The 16,535-nt window shown below is 39.0% G+C and overlaps 1 protein-coding gene across 1 annotated transcript; it reads right to left on the bottom strand.

The window, feature by feature from the left end:
- Positions 1 to 2,253: 2,253 nt before the first annotated feature.
- On the bottom strand, positions 2,254 to 16,026 carry LOC144014584 (N-terminal EF-hand calcium-binding protein 1-like). The gene is made up of 12 exons (XM_077514623.1): positions 15,770 to 16,026; positions 12,335 to 12,359; positions 8,256 to 8,364; positions 7,292 to 7,317; positions 7,061 to 7,158; positions 6,168 to 6,426; positions 6,021 to 6,100; positions 5,779 to 5,832; positions 4,731 to 4,843; positions 4,576 to 4,653; positions 4,378 to 4,469; positions 2,254 to 4,113 (listed from the first exon to the last, which is right to left on the bottom strand). Exons 1-12 carry the CDS (start codon positions 15,884 to 15,886, stop codon positions 4,085 to 4,087), a joined length of 1,080 nt encoding a protein of 359 aa, XP_077370749.1. The 5' UTR covers positions 15,887 to 16,026; the 3' UTR covers positions 2,254 to 4,084.
- Between the last annotated feature and the right edge of the window lie 509 nt (positions 16,027 to 16,535).

The raw sequence follows: 16,535 nt of genomic DNA, 5'->3' as shown, positions 1-16,535 counted from the left end.
ATGAGGTGGAGCACGACTCCAGAACCCAATTCAGACTACTCTCCTCCCACGCTTTTGTGTTTGTTTTAGCCTTTAGCCTTGGTATCACTTTACACTAGAAAGATTAAAACGTGCTTGTAGTAGTTGTTGAATACATTCACAAATGTGTGCATACAGAATCATATTTTAGAGTTACATATGTACTAGAAAAAAGTAATGAAAGAAATGTAATTAAAACAAATTACGTTTTGAAAAACACTTTAAAAAAAACCTCATCTGAATGTTTGCCCTTTTTTAGGCACAGGCAAGTCTTTTTAACTGCTTGGTCACTGAAGAGGCAACCTGAGCTCCAAAGGAGCCATTGGCTCTTAATGAGGAACAATAAGTAAGCAGAAAGAAAAAAAATAGGACAATGGCTAAGCAAATATATATTTTAAATAAATGAAATTGCATTATCCAAGGGTTTCCAGTTCTGTTGCTGGCCGCAGCCGGTGGTGAACTCATGTTAGAGAAATATTTCTTTGCACACACAAAACTCTGCTCTAGTATGAATATTAAAAAAAAAAAATAATAATAAAATAAGTCACATTACCTTGCTCTATCTCCTTGTGTCTCATACTGATTAGAAAACAGACAAAACATATTTTTGCAAGACAGCAGTGGTGTAAAGGGACAGTGTCTAAATACACAGTTCATGTATACAGTATGTTTGCACTTAAAAATGGGCAGGTACTTCTTTGCAGCCACCAACCTGTTTGTAATCTTGTTAACTGATTTATTGTAAATAAGATTAAAATATAAGTACAATAAACAATGTTAGATATTCATTTTGTTTGTCTTGTTGATGTCGATAAATATGATGTACGTTGTGTATTATTATTATTATTATTATTATTATTATTATTATTATTATTATTATTATTATTATTATTATTATGTAAGCAGAATCATTTACAATTAATAGACATGACAAAGTGGTAGGATTTCACAAGTTGATATATTCCGCCCTCTCCTTTGTGATCTTGGAAAACTAGCATCTCTTTTTGTATAAACCTCTCATAAACGAGAAATCCATGTGTCAACAACAACAGATGTCGCTCCTGAGCACAGCACAAAAGTATGGTCCTCCCCTTGTGTTGTGTTTAACCCTTTAACTCCTCAGGTGCCCTTTAACAATACCAAAATGTGCATTCTGAGATTAAGCCCCGTTGTGTCAAAGCATAGTAGCATTCTTGCATTCCTTTGATTGGTGACAACGTCGGCCCGACTTGTGTCAAGCTCAGTTCTTTCCGAACATCTCGGCAGTTTCAACGTACCGAGCCGACTGCCGCTTTATGCGGTGCACTTTCTGCTGCGTGTCCGGGGACTTTCCCCTGAGCATATCGATGAGAAACTGTGTTCTCTGCTTGTAGCTCAGAGTGCAAGCCTTCTGAATGCCCGGATGAATAAATGTGGGGCGAGCATTACAAATAGAAGGGTAAACCAGGACTAAGTTTACTTACGGTCCTTCATAAACAACTTGGATTATAAAAGTTAAATAACAACAGAAGAAACAAACCATCAAATATGACTTTTAATTGATTAAAAAAATATATGTCGACAACTTTGTAAAAGACGTAGCAAAACGCAGGGCTCAAAATGGACCGAAATGCATTGTGGGAAAGACGGAAACCAGACCCTACTTCTTCGCTTCACAAACCTCGCATAGGCCGCCTCGGTGCATTACTTCAATACGTCAGCGCGTCCGCCATATTGAAGGTGACAGATCTGGCAAAATTTATGTAGGTCAGTGAGATGACCGACACAGGGTTGGGGAATCCAAGTCCAGAGAATGCAGAGAATAGCCACAGGTGCTTCTACTCAACTAGCAGGTAAAAGAGCTCATCTCCAACTGTTGAATAGAAGCACCTGTGGCGTTTCAGGGTTGTTTCAGGGTTTTTACTTTCTAAACCTGGATTCCCCAAAAGCATACAATCATTGTTCAGACTAAATACCGAGCTCTGACTTTTGAGTGTTACACTTGCACCAAATGATGAGGCATCTTCACTAATCTACATGCTGTGTTGTGAAGAGCCAAGAGTGGAGAAGCCCTTGTGTTAGATTAGAATTAGATGTTACTCTTTTCCTGTGAAAACACAGTATGAATGTACTCAATAAATTAATTTATACTACTACTACTACTACTACTACTACTACTACTAATAATAATAATAATAATAATAATAATAATAATAATAATAATAATAGTCATAATAATAATACAAACTCGTGGAGTAGTGTGAATAATATGTATTTTATATTAATGTATTGTGAAAACAGAAAAAAACATGTCATTCGTTTTAAGATATAATACAAAGTCGAATAGAGTGGTCATAATTCCCAGCATGCATTGTAACATCCACAACTTCTTAGTATTTAGTATTACGGTTTAAAAACAAGACAATCGTACGTAACAAGAAATACATACATAAACATAAGCTACAGTAATCATTTCTGTAGTATTGGATAGACATACACAAACAAAACAGCACCGTAGCAGAAAAGCATTGCCGTGTGTGGTACTTATATATACAAACGGTGAACCTTCGTCACTTCCGTGGGAGGAAGCTCATTGTAGAGGTCACATGCTGAGTGCTCGTCACTCTACCAATCACCTCGGGGAAGGTCTGAGACAAGAGCCAATTGCCGTCCTAGCAGGACGTCACCTGATACGGGTGAGCGAGTCAACAGAAAGTACTGGTCAATGTGCGACCGTAGCAGGAGAAGCTAGAGGGCGCTCTTATCCAGCGTTCCTAGTGGATGTGGCCCACACTTGACTTGGAACGACTCGCGGCTGGCAAATGAGTTCGATGTATGAGGTGGAGCACGACTCCAGAACCCAATTCAGACTACTCTCCTCCCACTTTTACTACATCATTGTTCAAGCTACACCTGCAGTTAAGACAGACCAGGGGTTCTCGTTCTCAAACTGCATCATTAAAAGACACACAGAAAAACATCAAAGTAAAGACAAACAATTAAGTGACCACTAGTGAAACATTTTGTGCATGTCATTAATTTTATTGCATGCCAGAAAACAAATATAACACATAACATACACCAAGATCACATTATTGCTAAACGGGGAGGGTGAGTGAGTGAACAGTCCGTGCATTACTTGTCTATGCCAGATCAACGTGAGAATGCTTGTTAGTAACCATTATTACACTGTACATGGATCTTATTGTATCTTCTACTACTTACGTCTAACGACTGTACACATTAGACTTCTGTTCTCTTGCGTCATTACACAGAATACTTCCTGCTCCAAAATATAAACAACATTTTTTTAGTGTGTCTCCTGCCTGCATGGATACACGCCAATGCAAAATATTGGCTTTGACGTTCATGTGATTTGGGTATGTTATTGATTTTCTATATAAAGTGAAATTCTTCAAAATACATTTACAATCTACACTAAATGTATTTATTTTTCGAACAAATACAGGTAGATCCGAGCTTACTAAAGTGCAAGAGTGACACAGAGATGTTTAGAGTTGGACCATTTTAGTATTACATATCTGGTTACATACTTCTATTCTTGAGTCTAAACCAGAGGATGTTTTGTTTGCCCCCCCTCCACCAGCGGAAAAATGCGAGCTAGTGAAGGAGACAACAGCACTCAACATCACAAAGAGGACAAAAGGAAATTATTACGTTCATGTGTTATTTACCCTTTCTGTTGTTGCCTGTATTGTGGGGGGGGAGTGATGAATGGTCTATTTTTGATGCATTGACATTTGATCTATTTAATAAAATGAAAGATGAGAACGATAGGTGCAGTTTAAGAAATCATGCAATTCTTCCATCCCCTCCCAATTTCTTATGCTTCTATTAAATCAGGAGTGGGAAAAGTGCCACATCAACATCAGCACTGATACTGATCGCTCCATAGAATATTGCATTACATTCTATTCAAGTACTTTTTTTTTTTTTGGGGTACCTTGAAGTACGTCTCATCTGGCCATCACGCTTTATGGAAAATCAGAATTTACAGAAAAGAGCAACAACAAACCACAATAAATCCGTTATTTCATTCATGCCGATCTGAAGAAGCCTTGTGCCGTCAGTTGTTGTTCATAATCCACCAGGAAGCTGATGAAGACAATAGCATCATTTTGAATATTTGCCATAACTTCAAATAGTGTCTAACTAACATGTGGGCATACTTTCACTTAAAATATATTATCCATAAAGAGAATTATCAAAGTGAATTTAATTGGTCCATTTGCTCTTCTTCTCTATGTCAGCCAGTGACATACAGTAACCACTTTTTTCTCACAACTTTGTTTGGTGGTTTATAGTGGGATGTAATAAATATTGCTGTCCATGTAAATGTTTGTCATGGTTTTGGATTACCTGGGAGGAGCATGGTGGAGACGATCTCTTGCTCCTCCAGTGAGTCAATAATGCAGCGCTGGAACGTCTTACTGATGGATGACTGCAGGAAGCTATGAGGGAAGACGCCCAAGAGACGCATTGGCCTTCTCTTCGAAAAGACCCCTCCTCTTTTTGCACTTCAGATTTGACATTTGAAAACGTGTTTTTGCTCCTCACCTCATCCAGGAGAGGCGATCCTGCCAAAATTCGTACATGATGAAGCACGATCTGTCAGGCGGGTTCTGGACGGAAATGCTTGAAGGAGGAGAAAGGCAAGTGAGGAAAGACGGCAGTGATAAAGGCGAGGTAAAAAAGTAGACAAAGGGACTGACTGCAGGTTGTTTGGCTGCCCGCTGCTGGCCTCTGTGTAGATCTTCAGAGCTTGCTGGAAGCGTTCCACATCGCACTCCTTCACTGACATTTGTCTTTGGACCAGGAGAATGTTCTAGAAGCAAGCAAGCAAAAAAAAAAAAAAAAACTACTGTAGGGCTTGGTTTAAAAATCAAATAATCAATATTGAATCGATTCTCCTTTTCAAGCCCGATATCGCTTCATAAAACCAAGAACTGATTCTTTTTCCCATAAATTCTTGAGAAAATAGATTTTTTTTTCCCCTTGGTATCTTAATGTTTTCTTGAACTTTACTGTGAAGTTGAATTTCAAAGTATTCAGATTCTTTTTAATTTATATTTACAATTACTGAATTAGATTATGAAATATGTTCAACACATCCTTGCTGATGTCAATAAGTGATTATAAAACGTATGACTTTCATTAATAAACTAAATCCTTTGACCAGTTATTGCCTCTGCAAAATTTACTTTGGAATTTAATATTTGTGGAGTTTTTATCATGTCCTTGACATTTAAGAAGAATTGATGTGACATAATTAATCGCTATCAGAGTGAATTGAAGTGGATTAAATCAAATCAGACAAAAATCTAAATCGAATTGAACTGAACTGTTGAGAATCAAAATCAAATCTTTTTGACTGAGGAAATTAGAATCGATACAAAATCCTACAAAAAAATAGCATTCTTATACACAACACCCTGAGCTGCTGTGCTTGTGTTGTTTGAAGTGTTCTCATTTATTGTAACATCAGTGCTTTTTATTAGCATGCCTGGAGTTTAAAATGTATCTAGCATTTATGTAGCAGTAGTTTTACAATAAACTACATCTGGGAGTGACTCATGTGCTCCCATGTGACATAATACGACACAGCAGGTGATGTAATAATCGTAATATGAGGTCGCCATGGCAACAGCAAATATTATTTTGTCACATCGCATGGCATTGTTGTTGGAATGTAAAATGAATGAAAACCTTGTTGCTTTTAGTGTTGTTTAAAAACACCGAGCATCAAGCGGGCTAACTCACCGATTTATATGTCCCTGCCAGTGTATCTTCTTTGAGAGGTTCAAGTTGTGGACTCTGAAGGTGTGAGCAGAGAGAGGTGAGTCATACGCAGGCAGCAACACGATTATGACTTGCAAGACAGCCAGACACAAAGATTTAGCCCTCACAGTTTCAAATTAAAGCAAGAACTCTGCATGGCAAAGATAAGGAAATGTCATTCTAGGAGAATTTGCATGCAATCTACATTCAAATTCCATACAAACCTCACACTCCAGCTTGTCTATGAGTTGCTCCAATTGATCGACCTGGGATCCCCAGTGGTAGTCGGACTCCACGCTGACCCCTGAAACACAACATCAACACTTCATTCCCTGTCGTTCCACATCTTAATGGGGGTGGTGGGACCCCACCTGTGGTCAGCATGCCAGAGTAAGGGTCCGTAGGGGAGAGACACATGTTCTTCTGGATGCGTCGGCCCGGACGTTTGGCGAGCCTCTGGATAGGCAGGTCCTCGGGCTTCTTGACTGATCTTCTGCCTGTGCAGCCTTGGTCATGGACGGCCTCCATAGCGCAGTCTAGTGATGACTGCAGGGACTGCAGCTGGGTGGAGGTCTCCCTGAGCAGGAAGCGCGTCACAAACTGGCCCAGCACAGAGGAGCCCTGATACTCCTGCAAGGGGAAAGTGAAAAATGAAGTATGAAATCCTTGTTCCTCGAGACAACAATACAGCCAATGTTTTCTTTTTTTTTTCTGTTTTACAATCTATCCGTTTTGCCGTTTATCACAATAAGATTGAGTTCTTGTGAGACGGAAATTCATATCGCTCCATTGCTGGAGGCCAATACACACTACACTGGGAACATATTACTTGCCAGGATAAAGTCTTTAGCTATAATATCACTGACAGGAAGAAAATGTTATAAAGCCTCAAATAGTGCCAGGACAAGGTAGCAAACAAAAGGGAGGGAAGCGTTTTCAAAATTTGTCTGAAGAATTCAAGATACAGTATAGAGGGCAAGAATGACTCAACCTATGACTACATCATTCATTAGTGCCAATGATTAAGTGTGGAGTGGCAGGATCAGTAGAGCGGTCATCTCCCAACCCAAACTCAAGTTGTGGATTTGATCCTCAAATTATACCACATTGACGTGCCCTTGGGCATGATATTTAACGTGGACATGGCAGCAGCCTCCCGTTGGTGTGTGAATGTGAGCCTTTGTAAAGCGCTTGCTATATAGCTGTACTACATTTATCATACAATATGCAAATTATAATAAATGCAAAGTTTAAAGACACCTACCTCTTTAGTTTTATCCATTGCCTTTAAAATGGCCACATTTAGCTTCTCAAGCGCAGACAACACGTTGATATACTCTCCCACGTGTGGACTGAAGTACTCTGGAAAATGGACACGTACTGTATGTCATGTGCTGAGTTTTTGGAAAACAAAAAACAACAAACAAACAAAAAAACACCAACATGCAGTCAAATAAAATTTGGAGAAACAGAAAGACAACCAAAAAAATCATACCTGACAGTTTGTCGATGTCCATGTTGCTATGCGGAAACCGAGAAGACAAAAGATCAGTGCAGTTGAGCTCACTGATGGAATGAATCTTGTTTAGTTAGTGTTTCTGCATAGTTGAATGAGAGTCAATAGAAGTGCAAAATTGTTTACAAACTCTCTGTTTTGACTGTTACTCTTACTTTTATGGTTGTGGTTTGTAATATCCTCCTGACCACCAGGAAAAAAATATTGTCCAATCATGTTTATTTTGATATTCCCCAATCTTTGTGAAGTAACTGGAATACTGCAAAAGAATTTTTTGAAAAAAAAAAAAGTGTTTATTTTTAAGTTATGATGTGTCCACTACAGAGGACATTTTTTAAAACTTAAATGCTAGGCTCAAATACAGTTAAAATAATCCAAACAATACTTTAATGTGTTCTTAAGAGTCATAGAACACATGCGTGCAACATTTAATGCGTAAAATTGTTCAATAAAAAGTGTTATACACTTACTTTTCCTCTTCCCTAAAAAGTTCTTGCACTGAGCGAAGCCCCACCCCTACACATTTGGTATCATTGGAAAGCTCTCAGTGTCCTATATAGAGCACAAAATGAGTTAATTGAATCGTATGCACTGGGTGGGAAATATTCAGGTTTAAAAATGTCCACTACAGAGGACACATTTGAATTGCTGGTAGTCAGGTGGATAGAGTAATATGAAATAAATATACATGCAAGTGTCATTCAAAATGACACATTATTATCTCTGTATCTCTGTAGAGATCATTGTGAAAATGAATGACATCATCTATTATCATAGTATCTTAAGTGCAGCGGTACTTAAGGCCATTGTTCATCAGTGGGTTGCCGCAAACTTTACATTTGCCTCCAAATGCAATTAGGGAGGCTTATGTGTAACTTGGACATAATCTTGACTTAATGAATGCGTAAGTGCCAGGCGGGCTGCAAAAACGAGAAGAGCTCACTCTGCGTTCTGCCTGTCGACGGAGCGATAAAGCTCCTGCATCTGCTCGTCTGTGAGGACCCCGTCACTGAAGTATGACTGGAACTCCTCCAAGGACAGCTTCCCGTCATCTGAAAGCGCACAAGACCGTGACAATGTCACAAATAGCTACTTGGTTAACTGAGCAGCACATTCATGAAAATCCAAGTCGATTAGGCTGGAGTGAATAAACACAGAGGGAATATGTAAGAGGCATCTCAGGGGAACGAGAGAGCCTACAGTATATGAGTCTCGCTAGCTGGCTAACTACACACAATAATAAGATCTCGCTGTCATCTTTCCTGTCTCGGGATGCTTGCCAGGCAGAAGAATCCGTCTGCCGGCTCTGAGCACTCAGCAAATACAGTTTTGACTTGCTGCCAACAAGCAATGTGGAAAAAAAAAAAAGTATGACTTGACTCGTCTGACATTTATTGACATGACAGTCACAATCTTGTCTCTTGTTTTTTTCTTTTTTCTTTTTTTTTTTTTTTTTTAGAAAAGGCAATAATGAAATTGCTGTCGACTAGAACATTATTGTTGATGGATGGGCGTGACAGGGATTTTTCATTTTAGCGTGTTTCTTTATTGTTTTAATTATTAAATATGGATCACATAAGGAGAGATGTAAGCTATTAAAATAGTCCATGGCAGACAATAATGGAAGACAATTATTACAAATGTGTTTTGGTTTTTTTTTAGCTACATTTTATATCTACTCGGGCTGGGAATCTTTGACTGTCTCACGATTCGATTCGATTCCGATTTTTGGGTCTACGATTCGATTCAGAATCGATTTCCGATTCTCGATTCAAACGATTTTCGATTCAAAATTATTTGACTGACAAATGATTTCTGCTTCAATTTACAGATATGCACAACATTGTTGTGATCTACTCCAGTCTGCTTTTCAAGACAAAATGACAAATAGAGACATTAAAGTGTCTTTTTTTTTTTGTTTAAACATTTATTAATTTTGTATTGTAAGTGCCTTTTTCCATAAAAACAGCATGTGGGCTACAACTGCCTTTTCCCCTTCTTCATTTCTAATTTAAATAAAATCGATTTTTGGATATTAATATCGATTCGATTCGATTAATAAATGAGAATCTCGATTCTTTTATAATTTTTTGGCACACCCCTAATATCTACTGTGAATTCAAAAGCTTTTGTTTTCTCCCATAAAAATGCACATTTGTTTCTTAAATCTCTTTTTGCTACAGCTAATATTAATGTTAGCGTACTTCATTCCTATACCAAAGCTTAGGGTATGATATCACTGGACTGCAGATTTTGACTTGGCTTGAGACCCACCCACCTTCTTTTCAGTTTTTATTTCAGTGTAAAAAAACAACAACACTTCCACGTCTTCAGTCTGAACTTTAACCTTGAGCAGCTGCTCTGTATTTAATGCCACAAGCCGTAGGAATAAATTGGATGTGACTCATTCTGCAGCCTTTCTCCACCATCAGATTCTCATGAAATTCTACTCTAGAATTGACAACATTTTGGTGGGAAATTATGCTAGCACTTGTCAAAGAGAAATGTGGTGGCAGATCAGGCAATCCTGACTGTAATCTGTCCAGTTTGCGCCTTGGAGGCATGACACTGTAACAATCTTGTGAAGTCTTCATTCTAATATGCTCATGCATACTGTATTGTGAGATCCAGGATCAGAATATGCACATTTGATACAACACCGTAGCTATTTAAAGAGCCACCATTCAGGAAGATAATACATCAGTACCTCACAAAAGAGGCAAAAAGTCACATTGAGCCATCTCATGTTACCAGGAATATGTTTTCTTAAGGGAATCATAAATCTACTATGCAGCAGCGATTAACCATAAAGATTCTCAACTGGGCAATCGGGATCTAAAAGTGGATTGTATCCCCATTATGGGTGGGTATGGACACTCTGGACAGGTAGTAAGCAATTACAGGAGGGTCCTCGGTTTACGACGGTTTAGAGATTACGAATGGCACTCAATGAATCACTTGGCAGCATTGAATTCAACGATTCAGCAGTGAGTCAATGAAGCCAAACTAGGCAGTGTATTGTTTACTCGCTGTTTGCCTTTGTCATCATCTGAGCAAGGGAGTTTGCAAACTGGAGAACACCCAGGTTAGCTTGGCACTAGCTAGCAGCTAGTACAATGCTAGTGGATGAATTTTAATGTGGTTAAGGAGGTTAAAGTAAGTTATTTTATACTAAAAAGGAAAACCTATCCGGAGGCTGACGCAGCTGCGTTTGCCTGTTATACAAGCCGATATGTTTTCAAAAAAGTGAATATGGGACTTGGCAAAGAACTTTGGACAACAAATGGTGTAAAAGTGTATTCCATTTACCATTATCATCAAATGGGATTTTTAATTTTCTGGTACTATGATATGTTTTCAGCAAAATTACAGTTAGTAACCCATTCGAGTGTGAATCTGAGCTCTATTAGCCATTAGTCGGTCTGACACTTATTGTCCGGTATTAAATATATAAATACACTGGCCAGCCAGTTGGTTTATTTAAAGAAACGAGAATGTAGTCCAGATTTGGTTTCCAATTCAGAATTGAATTGAAGTCATCACATCTGCCTTCAGTGATACACTTGGCAAGCGCACAAAAGCTTCCAGCTTGTGTTTTATATTGAAACATGTAAGTCCGCAGTCTCAATATTGCAGCGGGGAAGCAGTGCAGTGTGTTGATATGCCGATCAAAACACCTCCTCATTATGTAGAAAATGTACACTGCTCCCAGCGAATGATGGGCATCCCACTCAGTACTGACTGGGGGAGGATGAATCTCCCTCTCAGCTCCTCACAGACTGTGTGCACAAGCTGTGAAGTGAAGATAGCTCGCACAAACAAACCGGCATGCACTCTCTGTTCCACACAGCAGGGACCCAAGAAAGGCGAGATGAGGAAACAGACTTGAGGAGCCACAAAAGTGTGTCATGTAATCAGCGACACAAGTGAAGCCAAAATCACTTTCCGAAAGACAACTTCTGTTGTATTTTGCACTTGTCATCAGCGGTGGGAAATTATATTTTCCATTCCATTTTCCATCTGTAATTAAATACATATTGACATGTCTGATCTCTCTTAACTTTTACTCCCTACATTTGAAATTTGATCTACCATTCTATTTTAGCTAAATAGATATACCATATCCTCCTTCTTAAGTACTGAGAGTGAGCACATTTGCCATGTGTAAAATATAACAATCACCTGGGCTGTAGTCATTTCTTCATTTGCACATCTAACTTTATCCAAATGGCCCAAATTGCAAAAGGAAATACCAATGACAGTCTTGTTAAAAATGATTTTGTTGGAAATGGGGGCACCAGATTTCTCCACATGAGCTCTGCCTAGCAACAAGTGGTCAGGAAAATGAGTGACAACAAAGGAAACGGAATCCAAGTAATTCTGTTGATTTAGGCCACTTATTTGGGATCTGTCTGCTTAAAAGCAGCATTTTGAAGTTAGGCTTGTGACAGTAATGTGCCATGTGTGTGCAAATCCAGAAACAGCTCATTTATAATTTACAAAGAAAAATGCTCTTCTTATCTGAAGACCCCCTCAAGCCGAAAATGTTTGCAACTCATCAAAACAATGTGGCACTATTAACACGGGGCCTCTTATGTAACATAACACATCCTCCTGCAAAGACTAAAAGCACAAAACACCCATTTAGCATTCTGAATGTGATTACACGGAGATGCAAGCGTGAATAGAAGATTATGAGGGATAACATTTCCATTTTTGTCAGCATTGTTGTTGTGTAAGTTCTGGCCCAATGCTGCTGTTTTCCTCAGGGAAGGATTTGCTATTGTCAAGTTAAAAGGGTGATAAAATTTGGGATTCAAATTCAAATCACATGCAAGACTGAATTGACAATCTAGGAGTTTTTTTTTCTGAAAATAAAGGAGTATTACTTACATTATGTGTGTATCAACTTAGTGTGAGCACGCCTGTCTGGTTTTCCTAATGAAGTCAAATCATCTTGCAGCATTAACATCCAAACAGGAGCGCAAACCAATTACCGGTAACTGTGCTTGTCTCACTCACCATTTTTGTCCGCCCGACGGAATATCTGGAACGAGAAAAGAAGATTGAGTTTAAGACACTTAAGGAAAACAGTAATGGATCTCAGTAAAAGTTCACAAAAAGTACATATACATTGAAATATGGAGGATACCGTCTGAATTAACAGTAGGCCTACTCACAAATGTATTTCCTCACTTGAAGCTGGGTGTGTTTAGTTGTACACAAAACTCTGTATTATGTTGGATAAATAGCAACATGGGTTAACTGTTCTGCCTGTCACATTGGCACAGATAATGTAAATTAATATAAAGATAATAAAACAATACAGTATTTTTGTAATTAATAATTATTGACCAATAAATGAAAGGGAAGAATAAGCCAAGTAAAGTTACAATCAGCTTAGCTTTTTCTATTTCTTCTTCTTCTACTACTACTAGTAGTAGTAGTCGAAGAAATAAAGAAGGAGGAAACGTTCCTTCTTCTTTGTACTTCCTGACATGGATACGCTATGGCACCATGTTGCCTCTCACAGGTGGTACTACAACAGAAATATTTATGGGTGCAGCCATGATGCCGTCTTGTCACATTTGAAAATGTGGCTAAAATGTTTCAAATCAGTATGCGTTTACCCCGCTTAAAGGAAAGTGAAGAAATGGTGTGGCGCTTTAACAATGTTTAAGCCACTGATGCCCAACCACCATACTGCAGCACATTACTGTGCTATGAGATATTTTACAGTGTGCTGCAGGACATAATACAGTTTAAATTAGTTTGTCAGAAAATTACGGTATTGTTTATTTGCTACAAATAATGTTTATCTTTGTTCGTTTATCTATGTAAGCAACATACAATGACCGGCAGGAAAATCAAATGCTCTTCCACTAGATGGCAGTAATGTGTATCCAACTGTTGTCAACAGAGTAACAGCACTGTGTTCAACCAAACAGGCCCAAATTTCAAGGTTTTTAATTCATTTTCTAAGTACATGTTTTTCTTAGAAAACTGAGATAAGATTATCATTATTTTAGACAGCATACAATATACTGTATACTTTTTCTGAAATTTCTGTTGGTGGTCCGTGACATTTTTCGAATGTAAAACGGGTGCAAACACTGGTTTAAGCGTTGCAGGCACTTTCAGAAGATGATGGCGTGACACCTGGAGGTTGCGCCATAATTGTCAAGTATTGCAAACCTTGAACGTGCCATTGTAATATTTTACATCCAAGATACCTGCAAGGGAGCCAACAGCAAATTGTTCGTCAAAGAAAAAGCGATAGAAGTGAGCAACAGCAGCAGCAGCACCGCACAGTCACATGCTCATTTCTTGTCTGTGCTTGAGTCGACGGGAGCGATGTGCTCCTACAGACTACAGAGCTTATGAAGATCTTCTAGAAAGCTTACACACTGTCGGGGGTGTACTCGCTGCCGCCCCCCTGGAGACACTGAACGCATCACAACTGAATCCTATTGAAGACAATAAAACCGCAGAAGCAGGAAGGGAGAGGATGGCAGCATCTAAGAGGCGCGATTCCATCAGCCTCTGGAGAAATGAGTGTGCAGTACACTTGTCGGAGATATACAGTATAAGCCCTGCACAACTGTGTGAGTCGATTAAAACCAACAGTGAGGGCTTCAAGTAGAATGATTGCAAACACAAGAGCTGCCAGACTCTACTAATGAGTGTGAAGAATGAGTGAAGAAGACTACGTGCGGTGTTTATAAGTGCACAAAGACAGCAGAATGTCATTATTAGGTGTGGGTGACAAAGGCTTCCCGTGGGTTCGTTTGCACTCCGCTCTAACAAGCACAAAGTCACATGACACTCTGCCAAGGCCTAACAATGCTAATTTGACACTTCCGAACAGCGACTGCATATGCTTAAATTTTTACAATAAAAAAAACAACAAAAACACTCGGAATAGGAAAAAGGATCTAGACATAATGTTCTGTGTGGCACCGTGACTGAGTGGGTAGCACATCTGCAAGCACAGTTCTGAGGTTCAAATCCCGGCACCATAGTGAAAAATGTGTTTGTTCTCCCCGTGGGTTTTCACGGACTTCCTTTGTATTCCAAAAACATGCTTCATTGAAGACCCTAATTTTTTCATATGTGTTAGTTGTTTGTGTTGCCTGCATGTGACTGGTCACCAGTCCAGGGTGTACTAGTCTGTACTGTACTCTTGCCGAAAGTCTACTGGGAAGGGCTCCAGCCTCCAGGTCACTCTCATCCAAAATGAGGGCAAGCACTATAAACTAGGGCTGTCAAAGTTAAAGCGTTAATAGATTAATTAATCACAGAAAAATGTCGCATTAATCACATATTAACGCATATTAACCGCACTATTTTTTTGACCGCACTTGAGCCTTGAACGTAACTGCGGATGGTTACATTGAAGTCTGCGCAGGTCAGTGATGAGGTCAATGCACAGCGTTTCCTACGCCTGTTGTTCCAAAATGAGCGGGTGACTCCAGTTGGTGTGCTCGGTGGTAAATTTCGCTTTGAAAAACACCCCAACGGGACTTTAGATAAAACAAAAGTAATTTGCATATAATTCATTAATAACTGCTGAATTGCACCCAATTGATATGATGCTGTTACGTTTTGAGCAATACATGCATGCAGGCAATTGCGTACATGCATTTAATCAATGTTTGCAAATGACATTGAGATCATAAAATGCGTTAATGTCAAAATATTACGGTATTTTGTATTTATTTTATATTACACAAGTAATTTAGCTGATTAATCGTGATTAATCCAAATTAAAAATTGTAATCGTTTGACAACACTACTATAAACACAATCTTCTATGAAAACATAAGCAAATGTAAGTTACTGTAATACATGTATTTTGTCAAGTTATGTTTACTAATAGCAAGATTGCATGCCTCTTGTAGAATTTACATTTTATCGGAGGCTCAAAATCTGTTTGCCTGTCATGTTTTTGTTTTTTGTTTTTTTCACCATAGAGCATCACCTCCATAAATCATCAGGAGCCACAAAAAACTCCAGAGATGATTTGAAATGCAGTAAAATACGTGGGCATTCAAATGTACATTTCTCATGTAACAAAAAGAACAGGGTGCAAGGAAGAATGAATAATGGGACTGGGAGCGTTTTTCTTCGCTTTTTTTTTTTTTTACATTAAGATGGTGGGGGGGCACGTTTTAAATTGGCGCCTCATGCATATGTGTGTACTGTGACCAATCGTGTGACCCTACCTTCATAATATGTAAAACATTGTGAACAAGCAGCCAAAGACCACCTTTCTTATATAATGGAGCTACTGTGCATGCATCAGCTCCACATGAATGGAGTCTGATGGATTTTCACCATTCACCAAGAGCAGCGTAGACAACCCCCCACTTTCACCTTCCCTTTACATTTTTACCTTGGCAGTCATTAAGACATGCAATTATGACAGGTACATGAATAAGCTCAAAGTACACTTACGTCGTGGAAAAGGGACGCGGTGCGGTTGTGGTTGTGATCACACTCCTGCTGTTTGCTGAGGTGTTGCAGCTTGGCTGATTGAAGACACATCGTGATCATCTCTGTACACGCCAGCATCCTTGCACTCGCCCGCTCAGGTGCTACTTTGCCTGGGATGAATGGCTGGGTAAATGGATGGATGGGTCTGTAGGTGCTTGGGTGGATGGAGGTCCGCTGTCAGGGTGAGACGAGCTGGATTGACGTAGTATGGGGGCATGCGCAGTGCACACGGAATAAGCTCCGCCTTGTGAGCGCTCAAGCAACGCGCCCTCTGCTGGTCACGGGACTCAAACACAATATGACCGTGAGTGATCACTTTTTCATCTGAATGCAACCGATATCGTTATAAATCATTATGTTATTCATCTAGGTATGAGCTATCTAACTGGGATTGCTTCAATCAATAAGGTCAAGCTAAAGTCAGTTTAATTTTTTCTGAAAGATGGCCATGTTATAGATGAACACTAGAAAAATAGTTACAATTTTAAAGTAGAATCTATAATAGGCCGTATGCGTTAATTCTTATTATCAAATAACAAATAATTTATAACGTACATGTTTGTAAATGTTTTCACATTTTTTTACAACATATAATCAATAAATTATTTATGTTTAGTTGTATCACTAACAACAATAGAACATGGGCCTCTTGCTAATGTAAATGCTCAGTGGGCCGGATGCCGGATTAAAGAACAAAATGGGCCGTATCCAAAATATTAGAAACACC

The sequence above is a fragment of the Festucalex cinctus genome, chromosome 2, assembly GCF_051991245.1.
Source record: "Festucalex cinctus isolate MCC-2025b chromosome 2, RoL_Fcin_1.0, whole genome shotgun sequence".
NCBI classification, from domain to species: Eukaryota; Metazoa; Chordata; class Actinopteri; order Syngnathiformes; family Syngnathidae; genus Festucalex; species Festucalex cinctus.
This window is presented reverse-complemented; position numbering and strand designations above follow the sequence as displayed.